This window comes from Pseudophryne corroboree, chromosome 2, assembly GCF_028390025.1.
Source record: "Pseudophryne corroboree isolate aPseCor3 chromosome 2, aPseCor3.hap2, whole genome shotgun sequence".
Lineage (NCBI taxonomy): Eukaryota > Metazoa > Chordata > Amphibia > Anura > Myobatrachidae > Pseudophryne > Pseudophryne corroboree.
Genome location: NC_086445.1, coordinates 592,774,006 through 592,791,481, shown reverse-complemented (window position 1 = coordinate 592,791,481; position 17,476 = coordinate 592,774,006). Strand labels below are relative to the sequence as shown.

At 41.9% G+C, this 17,476-nt stretch overlaps 1 protein-coding gene across 3 annotated transcripts in view; it reads right to left on the bottom strand.

Annotated features, from left to right (window-relative positions):
* The window catches only part of HIVEP3 (HIVEP zinc finger 3), a 255,814-nt gene that overhangs the window by 18,981 nt on the left and 219,357 nt on the right, over positions 1-17,476 (bottom strand). For 2 of the 3 annotated variants that reach the window (XM_063954614.1, XM_063954615.1), the window contains one exon: positions 11,596-11,732. In XM_063954614.1, coding sequence (XP_063810684.1) covers positions 11,596-11,732 — 137 coding nt within the window. The remainder of the gene's footprint in view (positions 1-11,595; positions 11,733-17,476) is intronic. The other variant, XM_063954616.1, reaches the window with a different exon arrangement.

The window sequence follows — 17,476 nt, the reverse complement described above, 5'->3', positions numbered from 1 at the left end:
GGACTTTTCTCTTAATGTATGACTTCCGGCACCTGTTTTAAACAGGTTGAGGCTAAGAAAGGTGTTTTACCACAGGTGAGGGCAATCAGAGGGAAGTCCAGTAGCAGAGCATTCTGTCTCTCCTGGAGAGGGTCATATTGGGAGGTATGCAACCGTGTCAGTATTATACCATTGTCGTTCTCCTGTCAGCATATAAACTGCCTATAAAACGTGTGTATTCCAGTAAAGGATAGTTGGACAGTGAGAGAGAGAGAGAATAAAAATGGGATAAGGTGGAGGACAGAGTAAGGATAGGAAAGGAGAAGTATCGGAGGTAGTGAGAAAGAGATTACAGAAGAAAGCATGAAAAGGTTGTAGGATGGGGGACAGTAGGAGAGAGAATAAGGCAAGGATGGGAATAGAATGTGTGGCAGTAGGAGAGTAGTATTGGGAAGATGAAGGATGGGGGAACAGTGAGAGGGAGAATAAGGATTAGGACAAATTGACGTGAGAATAAGCATGGGATAGGGAAAAGATGTAGAGACAGTGGGAGAGAGTAACACATGCAAAGGTGACAGATGAGGCAGTGTAGGTGAGAAAAGGCAGCATGGAAAGATGAATGATGGGATACAGTGGGAAAGAGAATAAGATAAAGATGTGTATGTTTGGGGTCAGTAGGACAGTGAAAAGCAGAAATGGTACAGCACAGACCATGGAAAAGACATCACAAAGGGTTAAAATGCAGACTGGATTCAGGAAAACAAAAAGTCAAGACAGAAAATGGATATTCATTTTTGTCCTTTAAGTTGTTTCACAAAGGCTTTGTTATTGGCTTGCAGAAGCCTTGAATAGTATATAAAAATATCCTTGGGGATAAAGTGCAGCACAGATCAACTAGAAAAATTGCTACATTTTAAAACATTGAGTATCGAGCTTAAATGTTTTCAAAATATGAACCAATACCATAAATTAAAATTTTGCAGTATATGCACATTAGCAACAGTAATGGCAAGAATGTGTTTTGTTGCTTTGTATCCATATAAGACATTTATATATATATTTTTCTTCATCTCTAATGACTGTTATAAAAGCCTACAACCAAGCATCTATACCTATGAGGCATGGACTCCATAAGACCTTTGAAGGTGTCCTGTGGTATCTGACAACAAGACATTAGCAGCAGATGCTTTTCAGTGCTGCAAGTTGTGGGGTGGGGCCCCATGGTTCAAAATTGTTTTCCAGCACATGCCACAGATGCATGATCAGATTAAGACCTGTGGAATTTGGAAGTCACGTCAGCACCTTGAGCTCTTTATCATGTTCCTCAAACCATTCCTGAACTGTTTTTCCAGTGTGGCAGGATGCATTATCCTGCTGAAAGAGACTACTGCAATCAGGTAATACCTTTGCCATTAAGGGGTGCATCTGGTCTGCAACAATGTTTAGGTGAGTAGTACTATACGTGTCAAAGTTAATGCCAGGACCCAAGGTTTCCCAGGAGAAAATTGCACAGAACATCACACTGCCTCTGTTGGCTTAGCTTCTTCTCACACATCCTGGTGCCATCTCTCTCCGAGGTAAATAATGCACATGCACCCGGAAGTCCACATGATGTAAAAGAAAACATGGTTCATCAGACCAGGCCACCTTCTTCTATTGATCCATTGTCCAGTTCTGATGATCACATGTCCATTGTAGGCGCATTCAGCGGTGGACATTGGACAGCATGGCACTGTGACTGGTATGTGGCTACGCAGCCCCATACACAGCAAGCTACAATGCATTGTGTGTTCTGACTCCTTTCTAGAATAGCCAGCATTAACTTTTTAAGCAATTTGTGCTACAGTAGCTTTTCTGTGGGATGGACCAGACTGGCTATCCATCACTACCCACAAACATCAATGTGTCGTGGGTGCTCATGACCCTGTCACCGATTAGCCAGTTTTCCTTCCTTGGAGCACTTTTGGTAGTTACTAACCACCGTATACAGAGAACACCCCACAAGACCTGCCATTTTGGACATGGTCCGACCTAGTCATTTAGCCATCACAATTTGGACCTTTTCAAAGCACCTCAGAACCTTACACCTGACCATTGCTCCCGCATCTAACACATCAGCTTCAAGAACTGACTGTTAATTTGCTATCTAATTTATCCCACCACTTGATAGGTGCCATTGTAGCAGAATAATTAATGTTATTCACTTCATCTGTCAGTGCTTTTGATGTTATGGCTGATAAGTGTACGTTCTCTTACAACAGATCTGATGTCTTATCAAAGTAAACTTGTATAAATGGCACTTGTCTTCTGTGAGAAAAAAAGGGTTGGGCAGTACTAAGCTACAAGTTTTTTTTCTATGAGGTGCAAGAAATTGGAATTTTCTCTATGTACACAGAAGAATCCATGAATTAATCAAAATTATTTTAAACTGTGGATTAGTTTATTAATTGTCTTAAATTGTTCCATATGGGCAAGGTCAGAGACTGAGATGAGACAAGAAATAAAAATCTGTAAATACTCACTATATCGCTCTTGAACATAGACATCAAAATTTATGGCAAAACCTTCACCACTAATCTGAACTCTGTATTGCCCAAGTTAGTTCATAACAATCAATTTGGAATTTTACTGGGAAGACATACACAAGACAGCACCAAATGAGTAATTAGCCTTGTACACCATGACAATCCAAATAGGAATCCAAGCCATTTATTTATTTATTAATGCAGATAAAGCATAAAATAGAATCAGTTGGTCTTCATGCTTGAAACCCTTCACCGATTTGAGTTCATGGGTAATTTTCTGAAAGATGTACAAATCTTACATATCTCATCCCTCGAGCTATCGTGAATGGCATCTCATCACAACATATCAGCATAGCCAATGGCACAAGATAAAGGTTCTCACTTTCCGCCTGATCTTTATATTGATTTTGAGTTACTGGAGGCAGGAATTCAATATTATGGAGAATTATCTGTTGATTCAGGCCATTACAACATATCTTTATTTGCTGACAATGTTCTCCTTACTCTATCATTCCCCACATGTGACTACCAAATATATACCAAATAAGAGAAAACATACAGAGCTTCAGCCCGCCAGCTAATTTCAAATTGGACTAAAGTACTAAGTGGTGTGCCACAAGGGTCTGTACTTGGACCACTTTTGTTCAACATTTTAATCAACGACCTAACAGTAGGTCTAGAGAGCATGGTGTCAATTTTCACAGACGATACCAAATTGTGTAAGGTTATAAATACGGATAGGGATGCTGAGTCTCTTCAGAACGACTTTAAACTGGAAGCATGGGCAGCAAAATGGAGAATGAGATTCAACACAGACAAGTGTAAGGTAATGAATGCACTGTGGGGGCAAGACCAAAAATTACACCTACATACTAAATGGGGTAATATTAGGGGATTCTGTACTGGATAAAGACTTAGGGGTAGAACATAGATAACAAATTAAGCAGCAGTACCCAAAGTAGGAGTGCAGCAAAGAAGGCTAATAAGATATTAGCATGCATAAAACGGGGAACTGATGCAAGGGACGAGAGTATTATACTCCCATTATATAAATCACTAGTGAGGCCACATCTTGAATACTGTGTGCAATTTTGGGCACCATATTACAAAAAGGATATACTGGAGCTAGAAAAGGTTCAGAGGCGGGCGACCAAACTAATCAAGGGCATGGAGACGCTGGAATACGAGGAAAGGCTTGCATGGCTAGACATGTTTACATTGGAAAAGAGGAGACAAAGAGGAGACATGATCAACATCTACAAATATATAATGGGTCAATACACAGAGCTTGGGAGGGACCTGTTTTCTATAAGATCAGCACAGGGAACACGTGGTCACTCGCTTAGGTTAGAGGAATTTCCACACATTGAGGCGAAAAGGTTTTTTCACAGTAAGGACAATACGTGTTTGGAATTCCCTGCCTGAGAGAGTAGTAACTGCGGACTCAGTCAACACCTTTAAGAATGGGTTAGATAAATTCCTATTGGATAAAGATATTCAGGGTTATGGTGCGTAGGCATGCATTATAGTTAATTTAACTAGTCCTAACATAAAAATAACTAGTCCTATAATAAGACTGCATAGGAGACCACAAATAGGTTGAACTCGATGGACAATTATCTTTTTTCAACCTTAGTTACTATGTTACCTGGGGGATGGCCATCGCTGGGTTATCCATCGATGGTCACCATCGATGGATACCCTCGATGGTGTAAAACCATCCTGAATGGATCCATCGATGGTTTTACCCATCGATGGTCATCCCTGCTTTATAGTACAAATGCGAACCAGGGGGCGTAGCTTACTGAGTGTCAGGGGGCGGAGCTAAGCTATGTGCCCTGACACTTTGAGAAAAAAAAGAAATAAATTCGGTATCACTGAACCATCAATGGCGGGAAACCATCTGGATCTCCACCATCAATGGTAAAAGTATTTAACATCGGTCATCGACCATCGATGATTTTGAATCATCGATGGTCAGTGGCCATCCCTAGCTACCCCTAGGCCTCGAGCATTCCCTAAGGCAACGAGCATGGATCCGAGCATAAAACCCCTGGCAAAGAGCATGACACAGCGCATGAAACCCCTGGCAACACGCATGAAACTCCTGGCAACGTGCAGGTAAAAAAAAATTAAAACTTGCCTTGGGAGGTGTGACCAAATTCCAAAAAGTCATCACTGAAGGGGTTAAGTGACCTATAATATAGATTTGCATTTGTAGAGATGAATCCTTTTAAACATCTCCAGCTGAAACACTTCAATACTTTCTTAATAAGACCAGTTACCACTAACTACAAGTCCATTTGAGTCACTATGCAATTGTAGACCCATAACAAAGGACATCATCTGTAATCTTTATATTATTTTGTTATCTTCAGAATGAACTCCCTTATGAAAATCTAAGCTTCAATGGGAGCCTGATTTGTACAAACTATCAAAAGAAGAGTCATGGTATACTGCAAGAGAGAGAGTCTCAGAATCTTCTATTTCAACTCATGTAAGGAGACTGCATCAAAGTTTATTATAGATGGTACTTAGTACTCATCACCAGGCTATATAAAATGCATGGCTATGCTGAAGGGACTGCAGTGGTATTGGTACCTTTCTCCACAAGCCACTTTCTGGAAGAGGATCTAGCGACCAATAATACTCCATCAGTAAGACTCTTTAGTCCTTTTTCCTGAACCCACTAAATGGTCTGGGTAGGCATGCAGATACATTAGTAGTGCAGATTAATACACAACCATATGCCTCTTATATAGCCACCCACTAGATACACTCAGATGCTCCCTCCTTGTCATCAGTAAAATATGACTGTCCAAAATAGAAACGACAACAAAATATGTGGTCTTTTTCCCGGCGCTTACAAAAAAGCCTGAAAGTCACTTTCCTTTTATTAGGGGAATGTTCTCCTAATCTTTATAAGATCCACACCAAGACAAAAAATCCAGGATCCAGCCTATTCGTAGCTGTGTGTGTATAAACATACACGTTTGTCCACTCTCATGCAATTTCCTCCAGCACATGTGAATAAAAGCAAGAGAAAAGGGACCATGGCATAGTACGTTTTTTTTTAATAATACACACAAAAGACAAAAACTTCTTAAAACACAAAAGTGAGGGCACTCAAATTATGATCAGGGTCACAGGGGGTGTGGATGGGTCAATTACCGGAATTTCTTGGAACTGATGGTAAAACAGTTCCTTAAGAGAATGTGAGATCAAATCATCAGGGGGTCTCCTGGGTCAGCCTCCTGGTCTGTAGCTCTTTTCCGTGATTGTCCGCTCCACAACCTCCACGGTTCCTGTATTACCGACGAGTTTCAATCCATTCTGGGATCTTTCTTTCTCAAGGTTTCTGAGTCGGACTTTTTGCTTTTGTGCTGCACAGGCACCATTGTGGTAATTTGCCAGTTTGGAATAACTGCAAGGTTTTCTTTAGTAAAATGCTTGTTGATGGAAACAGAGCCAGGACAATTCCTCAGCATGTTCAGTGGAAGCTGTTGTCATGAAGCAGGCAGTGAAGATCATGAAACAAACAGTAGAAATGGCAACAGCAATGACAGTTTTACTCACTGGATACAGTATATGAACCGAGATGATACTCAGTAGATCTTCTGAACAACCTTTTCTTTGGTCTGATGGCACCAAGCACACAGATCTTCTGTCTCTGTAGGACAATGCATCAATACTACTTTTGGTGCCTTCGAAACCACCGAGGTCCCAATGCTGGATCGTCTCACCCCCTCCACACGCCCCCTCCCCCCCCCCCCCCCACCATACACACACATACTTTCCTATGCTCCCTTGTTACCTATAATAAACTTAATTTACATTCTCATTAAGCCATTCTTCATTCACATATCAGCCACTGTTAGAGCTTACAGTAACTCAGCCATTCTGTAGCTTCAAAATTTCTGTTGTACAGTACTTGGTATTTATTCTCAGTCAACGGTCAATGCACGTGTACTCATTAGGACTTCTATCGAGGTTTCAAAAATATAGACTGTGGTTAATTATGCCTAAAATTCCTGTAATACTAGTGCATTTACAAACTCTTGTATAAGGAAGATATGTCATTAACCACTTAACTGACTCAGAAATTGTTGGGTCATTTTTTTTACTACTTGTAAAGACATGAGACCGGGGCTAAAACTGTATTTATGGCATTTCAATCTTTATAGCGTTTAAAGTACTTTTTATTCCTTTTGTTCCATTATCTATCTGGCTTGGGTCACTATTTCCCCATGTGCGTGTTCATTCGTTAGCCTATATATTCTGAACTATAATCTTACTCAGGTAAATACAGGTGGGCTGTGACCTGGCACCTAGTGCTGTCATGTTATGTTATGAGGATACCATTCTGTGTATGAGATTACAAGTTATCATGGATAATCCTGTTTAACCCATTTTTGATCCTTATATGGCCACACAGGAAACAGATTTGAGTGCCAGGTAATCTCTCACTGGAGATGCTCCTCCACAGGGGACAATCAGGACTTAAACCAATTTCCGTGTCATTGCTCCTTCTGTTTACTGTCCTTTGTTAAACTCTGGTCTCTCACAGACAACTCGGAGCCTGACCCAGCATGTGGTCAGCAGGAAAGGCCAGCTGTGGGAGGTAGTAGGGAAATACCTGAAATGGGGTCCCACCAATCAGGAACCTGTGTCCTCCCCAGGTGAGTGTGGCATGATGGGCATTTGGAAGGTTATAAAAGAGGTTGAGCAGGTCAGCTCTGGATGTTAGTTGCAGGACTCTGGATAAGGGGTGATACTCTTCCAGGGTACCTTGTGGAACGCATCACCAGTGCTGTGTGGACTTACACGTATTTACTCTTGCGTGGACTTATACAAATATTCTCCTGTGGACTAATCTTCTATCACTGCTGTGTGGACTCAGTGATAGTTCTGCTGTGTGGACCTATTTATCTGTAACTTCTGTGTGGAATTGCTGTGGACCTAAATCCTCTACTGGGACTTACTATCTGGACTGCTACCTGTGTATTGTTTCTGGGCTATATTTACCTGTTTCCTGTGAATTATCTACTCCTGTGTGCAGTGAGAAATAAACCATCACTTTGGTTTCATTGGCTCTGTGCCTGAGTGATTAGAAGAACCCCGTATCCTCACACTATTAAAAAGTTTAAAAAGTATTTTTAATAATATATTAACATATTTTATTAAAAAAAAAAAATCTATATCAAGGGGGTGTTTTGCACCCTGCATCCCGCCCATGTCCATAGACCCTCATTATAAAATAACTTCCCACCCCCCCATTGGTAATAGACTCCCCAGTGGTCTTAAACCGTAACCCTAACATTTATCTTTTTTATTTTATATTCCACCTGCCTCAACCCCATTTGCTATCTATTCCCCCTTGGGGTTCTCCCCCCACCCCTATAGTCAGAAAGGGTGCAGCCATTCATTAGAAAACAATGTCAGTGCTAATCATTACTGAATGCTACTGATCTTCATCCCACATTGCAGCATTTCTTCCCTTACTGGCAGGTGCCTTCCAACATGACAATGCCTTCACCAATAGAGCACATGTGGTTGACCAATGCTTCGATGAATATGACAATGATATTATTCCTATGTCATCCGATCTGAAACTAATGAAGCATTTATGGGATATTATGATGAAATCTGCCTGCACACTTCTACACAAAACATAAAGAATGATAGATATTCTTCACTGAGGTACTGTGGGCTGCGAGTTTGCTAACTATACATTCTGAGCCATAGCATGGTAAACACAGTTATGTAGAACCATACATTGGGGCAGATGTATTAAGCCTGGAGGAGGCATTAAGAAGTGATAAAGCGGTGATAAGCGCAGGGTGATAACCCCCCCAGCTCTAACTGTCAATTTGCACATTGGAGCTGATTGGCTGGTGCATTATCACCTTGCACTTATCACTTTATGCCTTCTCCAGGCTTCATATATCTGCCCCATTGCGTCATTGGGATCGAATAGAATTAAAACAGCGGATTTGTGTGGTCTACATCATTGGGGCTTGATGGCGACATCTGCACTGTAATGGTGAATCGCTCAGTGCCATGCTGGTAGGAAAATGTCCTTGTTCTACAGGGACTGTGGATACTACTTATAAGTGAGCTACATTTCAAGCAAGTGATACAGATTGGGAGTAACAGTAAAGGGGGGTACACACACAGCGATAATCTAAGCAATCTGACCCATATACACGGGAGAGATGTGTGCTGAGCGAACCGCTCAGCACACATCTCTCCCGCTGCTCAGCACAGCGCGATGTGTGCTAAACGATGCAGGGGAGGACGGGGGGCCGCTATTTCACCCAGCGGGTGAAACGAGTGACGTGCTAGATTGAGCCTGCATGCAGGCCAATCTAGCACCGGCGATAGCGATGCACGGGGCTGCGCATTGCTATCACTGTGGGGTGTACACACATAGCGATCATGCTTAAAATCTAAGCAATCTAGTCAGATTGCTTACATTTTAAGCATGGATCTCTCCATGTGTACCCCCCTTTAAAGTGACACCATTCTAGAGTACTCTTCTATTATCTTACACATCTGGATAGAAGACACATGTTATGGCTGCCACCACAACAAAATAAAATAATACACTAACCCTATATCATATATATATATATATATATATATATATATATATATATATAGATATATAGATATATTGTGCCATTATTTTGATGGGCTGGTAACTAGTTTACAATAATTTGTAAATGAAAAAGAAACCGTGTTTCTGCGATGTGTTTAATCCAGCTATACTTTTATTTTTATCACTTAAGAATCTACTCATATTCTGCCAATATATGTACACATTTTCCAACACTTCTTGTTAATGCTAAGTCCCAACCTCTCCTTGGGAATCTCCCATCCTGATTCTGACAATGACCGTGTCACTGCTTTTCTACCAGCTGGCAGCTTGCATGCTCTAGACAGGAAAACTAGGCTGAAAGGAGGAGTAAGCAGAGATGGCAAGGCAAGACTTCTTAACGCTTTACTAGCCAGGGTGCTTTCTGTCTGGAAGAGGCATAAAGCTAAGCTTCTAATATGCACCGTAGTTTAATATGTGTGAGAGAACATTGATATTGCCTGATACCATATAATGGATTCAATGTTTGTTTTTTGTCCCGTATAAAAAGGAAAACAGCAACCACTATACTGTGAGATCTACCTTTGCTAATGCAAAAAAACAGTCTGGAAAATATGCAATTATTAGAGGTCATGTTTTTAAAATGACTGGTGTAAACATTCTCACTTTCCCCAGTGTAAGTATAGCCTATGACAGGCTATGACTATCTAGTGGAGACGGGCAATTGTCCAATTTGGGAATGCAAGTCAGGGTACCTGGGAAGTAGGGTAGCAGAAAGGCAGGTCTAGGAAAGTGGTCAGGCAGCAGGTGAAATCTGGGGGGAGGAAGGTCAGAGGATCATGGTTGAGCCCTGGGGAAAAGGTCAGAAAATTATGAATCAGTTCTGGGAAGTGTTTAAGCAAACTAATAACTAGCCATAAAACTATCACCATGCCTACATAATGGGGACAATTTGTAGAGATCCTTATAAGATAAGCATTAGGTATATGCATTACATAGGACTTCCAAAAAAAAGTATATATATAGTATATATATGCTAGAAAATGTAATGTTTTGTACACCTTTCCCTGCGGGCTTTTATAGTAAAATAATAATAAAAATAATGACATAATAAAGAACACGCACACAAAACCAGAGATCCTGCCCTATCATGGACAAGTCTAGCTCCCATGGGGAAACATGGAAATGAAGGAATAGGAGCATGTACTCATGCTGCCAGCTTGTTAATATGAAAGAATCACCTTGAGGACACAGAGCAGACGCTTTCTGGTGGGTGAGTGTGTGTGGGGGAGGGGCAGTGGTGAGATCATTGCAAAGAGATCCAGTCTGAGTTAATATTTGTCTGCGGTTGTATGATGTAAGATTTGAGAATGCAGGCTCCTCTACCTCTCACAGGAACAGAAAGAGGAGGGGATAGGAGAGGAAAGTAAAAGAAACAAGAGCAGGATGGAGGTGGGAGGGAGGCCGTGAACGAGAAATAAACAGGAGGGGTGGGGGAGTTATAAAAAGAGATTGTTTAATAAAAGATGCTTTAGGGAAGGTGGTGAAATAGGTAATGAAAAATGAGAACGATGATAAAGAGCATGGATATAGAAGCTTTTACTTGTATTCTAGAAGCACAAGCTCTTCAAAAAGATATTAATGTAGAAGAGAGTGCATAACAGACTATATAAAGCAAGATCAAATGAAAAGCTTCCTTTGGCTAACATACATAGACAAATACCTATTTTCTCTCACAACAAATTCCGACTAAATACGTGTTAGATTAATGACTTAAAATACAATTGAAAGGCTACAACTAAACTTGGTCTTATAATTGAGTTATTTATGTGCATATAATCTCAGTCATACAGTAAAGGGCTCATTTAGAAATTGTGCTCTAAACATTTGTAGGAAAAGACCGATAAATAGCATTTCAACATAAACAATCTTAAATACAAGCACCTACACAATGGGAAACGTCTTTCCTACAGTAGTCCAAATGGAAATATCAATAAAGCAATGTGACATGACATAATATAGCCTTGATGCTAATGACTTAAGTGGTATCAGCTGGACAGGTCAATACACAATCAACCAATCAGAAGTGGCAATATATGATAATTAGCTATTATTGCACCAGCTCACCAGTATCTACAAAGAGTATGAGGATCTGTGTTGCAATTACGTGACTATGCCTTACTGTGCTCAATTTATTCTTGTACGCTGCTGTTTTGCATAGCCATGCATAAAGAAATGCAAGTCAGCAATATGTTTAGTTCTATATATGTGTTTGAGTATGTATTTTCAGCACACATGCACATTACGGAAATCAGCATCTCAAATAAATAAAATGATGTACACATAAAACTAACAGCCCCAATTTGTGTCTGTCTAATGAGTAGTAGTTGTACTGTAAAACGTTTTAATCCAATGACATCAGTATAAACACAAAAAACAATTAATGTAAATTACAAAAGCCCCCTAGAATGAGAAAATGGTGAAAGCACTCACCCTCCTTCAAAGATTCGTACACGGGAAGGCTCTCCTCGCTTAACTGTTGGCCCAGAATCCTCCGGTTTTGTCCTCTTCTCTTCCTCTTGAGCAGTTCTTGGTGTCTCTTTAAGTGCTTGAGTAGGAAGATGAGCCTGCTTTTCATGCCATTGGAATAAGGAAAGATAAAATTGAGAGGCACATATACACTGTCAAGGAATTAGTCCCTAAACTTCACAAATAGTTGATTCAACATACATCACGCAAACATTAATCTCCCCATCCTCTTCCCATAAGAGGCTCAGCTTCTGTGCTCTTACTCCGGTTCTGGTCAAAGATGAGAACTATAAATGCATTACAAAGGGATTTTATATAATATATGTTTAGAAATACTGCTTCTGCACTTATGATAAACCATAGCGCATTTTGAAACCTAAACCATATGTGCGTGGATGTCATTTCACTGTTGACATACATAGTAAAAAAAACAAAATGGCAGTCACAGACAAAACAACTTAGAGATGTCCTGTTTAGATTAACCTAAGTAGTAAGCTTTCCTGGAAAAAACATGCGCGGACCACCAGCTACGTAGTGGGACAGTAGATTTTACTGTGCTTCCCAGAATTGAGGAAGTTTCTGTTTCTCTAGTGAGTCTCTTCCCACAAGTGGTGATTGCCTGAGAATTGCAGCCGTAGATGAGGTGTCTCAAGGGACTCATTAATGTGGTGAATACTAGGAAAATAACCTATTCACTAACTATTGAAATTTCTATGTAATGGATTGTGGTTACTGTACATATGAGGATAAATATGTATTCCTGTGGCGATACCTTTTTCTAAACCCACCAAACGCTAATGCTAATTAGTTAAAGCCATTTTTGGTAAAAGCCACAGACCCAAAATAGAACTGGAAACCACAATGGATAAGTGGTCTCCAAATATGGACCAAACTTTAATTTTTTGACCTTAGTCAGCTGAGGATTGTTCTTCTAAACAATTAAGTTTGTTGAAGCACCACTTACATTTTATAAGATAATGCTGAAAGTGCCATTCTGAAATGAAAAATAAAACCCTGTGGCCTCACCAGAAGCAGTGTATTATATACATAGCCAAAAGCGGGGAGTGGGTCATTTGGTGGTTTCGGTTGCCCCAAAACCACACGCCTCTTGGCCAGCAGTTCAGATTATGCCAGCAATAGCAACAGTATAAAATATAATTATGAGAGCTGCCACCACATGCAGTTTAAGGGACAGAGCAGAGCTGCTGCACATGCCATGAGGTACCAGATTCTTCTACCAGATTTACTGTGTGTTTGAATATGAGTAGCTACCAGGACGAAGTTACAGAAGCCTTACCATGAGGTGGAAGGATGTGTGCTTAGAAAGTGCAGTTCTGTCTCCTACAGGTTCTATTATGTTTGTGTATTTATTTATTAACGGGATATTTAACCTTTTCCTGCCCACTTGTTTTATTTATATTAGTTAAATATGTTTGATACAGCCTACACTAAAGACTATAGTGTTAAATATTAATACTGTATAACACATCCAATGTATAAAAAGACCAATGTGTACATTTATGTCCATGGTCGGTACTGGGTTCTTCTACTGTTCCCACAGACTCACGCACTTGCTCCAATGTTCTGCAGATTGGGAGATTGTTATTATTTTCTTTTATTTGTATGCCGCCACAAGGTATCCGCAAAGCCCATTACAGAGTACATAAACAAATGAGCAAAACAAGAAAAAAGCACTTACAGTTTGAAACAATATACGAGGACAAGTACAAGGTATATACAGAAAATCAGGGGTAAGGAGACGTCAAAGGGAATATTGCGTATAAGATAGTGCAAGTAAGAGAAGGAAAGGCTCATGAGGGGAGAGGGGATTGCATTTGGAAACCCCTTCTAAAAAACCTGCGTTTGCCACTGATATAAATACTTCGATGTTACTGGATAAGTGTAAAAATAGGATTTTGGTACTTACCAGGTAAATCCCTTTCTTTGAATCCATAGGGGGCACTGGAGTACTCTTGGGATATGGACGGCTTCCGCAGGAAACAGGGCACTGAATATTTAAATTCAGAACTCTCCACCCCTCCATATCCCCGAGTACCTCAGTGTTTTTTACTGAGCTGAACAGGAACTATAGAGAGGTTGACAATGGAGAATTACATATAACATAACGGACAACAACAAAGTTGACACATAACGTTACTGACAACTAAACAGTTGACACCATAACCGATAGAACCTTATAATTTGAACCATTCGGTGAAAATGTGTTACCATAAGATCCCCTGAGCTTAATACAAACCAGGTAAAACTGCTCTGGGTGGGCGTCCAGTGCCCCCTATGGATTCAAAGAAAAGGATTTACCTGGTAAGTACCAAAATCCTATTTTCTTTTTCATCCACTAGGGGTCACTGGAGTACTCTTGGGACGTACCAAAGCTTCCCCCGTGGGCGGGAGAGCTGTTTGACACCTGTAACACTAGGCGGCCAAAGCTAGATGCTGATGCCGCAAAACGTATCAAACTTGTAAAAGCGCACAAACGTGTGCACTGAAGACCATGTAGCCGCACGGCAAAGCTGCGTCATAGAAGCTCCACGACCAGCTGCCCATGAAGTTCCCACAGAACGTGTGGGATGAGCTGTTTCTGATGTAGGCGGCTGTAACCTAGCATTAAGGTAAGCCTGACGTATAGTCAGTTTTATCCATCTGGATAAGGTCTGCTGAGAAGCTGGCCAACCCAACTTGGCAGCATCATAGAGAACAACCAACGTATCCGTATTACGAACTGTAGACGTTCGGGATACATAAACGCGTAATGCGCGTACCACATTCAGAGTTCCCGAATGTGTGGAACTACTATTGGTTGAATGATGTAAAAAAATTACACTACCTTTGGTAAGAAAGCGGGATTCGTCCGAAGTTCCGCTCTGTCATCATGAAACACCAAATACGGTGGCTTGCATGACAAGGCACCTAAATGTGAAACACGCCTTGCCGAAGCTAAGGCTAGAAGAAAAATTGTTTTCCAAGTGAGAAACTTTATATCCACTTGCTGTAAGGTTCAAAATATGAAGACTGTAAGAAATCTAAAACCAGATTCAAGTCCCATGGCGCTGTAGGTGGAATGAATGGAGGCTGTACTCTGAGGACACCTTGTAGAAAAGTGTACCGACGGCAATAGAGCCAATCGTCTTTGAAAATAAATTGACAACGCAGATACCTGCACCTTTAGTGTAGATAAACGCAGTCCTCCATCTAACCCCGTCTGTAGAAATAACAAAAGACGGGATAACTTGAAAGATGATGTCGGAAACTTCCGAGCTTCACACCAACCTATATAGGCACGCCAAATTCTGTAATAATGAGCTGCCGTAACCGGCTTCCTAGCACGTAACATGGTTGTTATAACCGATACTGGAATGCCCTCTCTTCTTAAGAGGGCGGTCCCAACAGCCACCCCGTCAAACGCAGCCGCGCTAAACCGGGGTAAAAGAATGGACCCTGTTGTAACAGGTCTGGACGTAGTAGGAGCGACCAAGGATCTTATGCGAGTAGTCCGCGGAGATCCGAGAACCAAGCTCTCCGAGACCAATGAGGCACCACTAGTATGACTGTGACGGACTCTCTTTTGATCCGTTTTAGCAACCGAGAGAGTAGCGGAAACAGTGGAAACAGATACACGAGGCTGTACGGCCACGCGATTGTGAGAGCATCCACCGCCACTGCCTTTGGATCTCTGGTTCTGGACACATACTGGGGCGTTTGGTAATTGTGGCGAGGTGCCATCAGATCCACCTGAGGGTAACCCCACCTGTGGACCAACATGTGAAACACCTCTGGATTTAATGCCCAGTCCTTGGATGAAAATTCCGACTGCGGAGATAATCCGCCTCGCAGTTGTCCACTCCCGGAATAAACCCTGCCGACAATATCACCTGGTGGTATTCTGGCCAATTGAGGATTCGAGCTACTTCCCGCATTGCCATGCAGCTGCTCGTTCCTCCCTGGTTGTTGATGTATGCGACTGCCGTCGCGTTGTCTGACTGCACTTGGCCAGTCTGAGAGCGAAGCATGTAGTGCTTTGTAAATTGCGCGGAGTTTCAGGACATTTAAAGACAGCAATCTGTCGTGATCCGCCTAGAGACCCTGTCGCTGACAATTTTAAACTACAGCTCCCCAACTTCTGAGACTCTTACCCCGAGTAGAGACACCCTCGCCCTTGGGGACAACCTCACCCTGTGGGGAATCTGCCGATGCGAGGGCAACCACTGTGCGAGCACATGCTGTGGAAATGGACGCGAGTGCAAACCTCCGAACTGAAGCGCTTCGAAAGCCACCACCATTGTTCCTAATAGGCGAATACACAAATGTACCGAGAGTGTGCGTGGCTTGAACACTAATTGTACCAGATGGCGAATAATCTGTACTTTCTGGTGTAGTAGGTAAATTCTATGATTTACCGTATCTCGAATCATACCTAGGAATTGAAGTCGTTAAGACGGAATGAGATGCGATTTCTTGAAGTTGACACTGCAACCGTGGTGTACGTTAGCAGCGCAAGTTGGAGGAGCATCTGTTGAGACGGAGCTCTTATGAGCAGATCGTCTAAGTACGGAACGATTGTCACTGCCAGGGATCTGAGATGAGCTATCATCACAAACATCACTTGGTGAATATCCGTGGCGCTGACGAGAGGCCAAACGGTAGAGCCTGACACTGTTAATGGTGTGGCGTATTGCAAAACGCAAGAACCTCTGATGAGGTGACCAAATCGGAATGTGTAAGTACGCATTCTGGAAATCAAGTGCAATCATGCAATCTTGTGGCTCCAAATCTGCAAATACTGACCGCAGAAATTCCATCTTCAATCTGTAGTAAGTGACTTACTGATTGAGACTGTGACGGAGCCCTCCGGCTTCGGTACCACAAATAGACGGGAATAATAACCCTGACCTTGTTGGTGTACCAGGCCTGGAATTAAAAACTGCTGAATCCAGCAGACACTGAATGGCAATCTGCCAAAACGCCTTCTTGTCATCCGACAGAGGCAGTCCTGTCTTGAAAAAGCGCAGTGGCGGGAGACAGCTTTCTTTTAACCCTAAATTGCGGATACATCCATCAGTGGATGTCTGGAATCCCGGCTAATGTAACGTCTAAAGGCGCGCTCCCACAATTGGAAATCCGAGATGACCTGGGAGCCCGTCAAGCCACTGGCTTATTGGTGACTTTAGCGCCCTGGCGTTACAATTTCTGTACCACAGCCTTGAAAAGACTGAAGTCTAAAGGATTTAAACGCCGGACCAGAGTATTTCCGTCTTGGTACCGGAGGAGGCAATGGCAGGAAACTAGACTCCCCCCCCCCCACCGCCTTGGCCTGAGAAATGCATTTGTCAAATTTAGGACCAAACAACTTCTGACCACCGTATTCTTTTGACCTCTGACTCCGCTTGCCAAGAACGCAGCCAGAGTCCTTGTCGTGCTGTAACTAGCGACGATGAAAGGCGAGAAGCGAGCTAACAGCCGGCAGCAGAAGCTGTACATAGATACTCAGCAGCTTCTCAGATTTGATTAACGATAAGTATAACGTGATCGTCATTGTTACCATACATAGAGCGCCTTAGTGACCCAAATGTATCTTGGGTCTTTATAAGGTTTGACACAGACGAATTCACCAATGGCGGATTCTCCAATGTAGATGTCACTGTGTGGAAACGGGTAAATAGACTTAAATCTGTGAGGTATAGAACGGGTTATTCGCGTTCTACTAACATCTTAGTAAGATATCCTAAATAAGAAGCCCATTGGAGATCTCTGTCGTTTAGTAAATACGACTGATTATATGTTAGAGGCTCCTTAGTCTCTGTAAACTTCAGAGACTGACGCCCTGGTC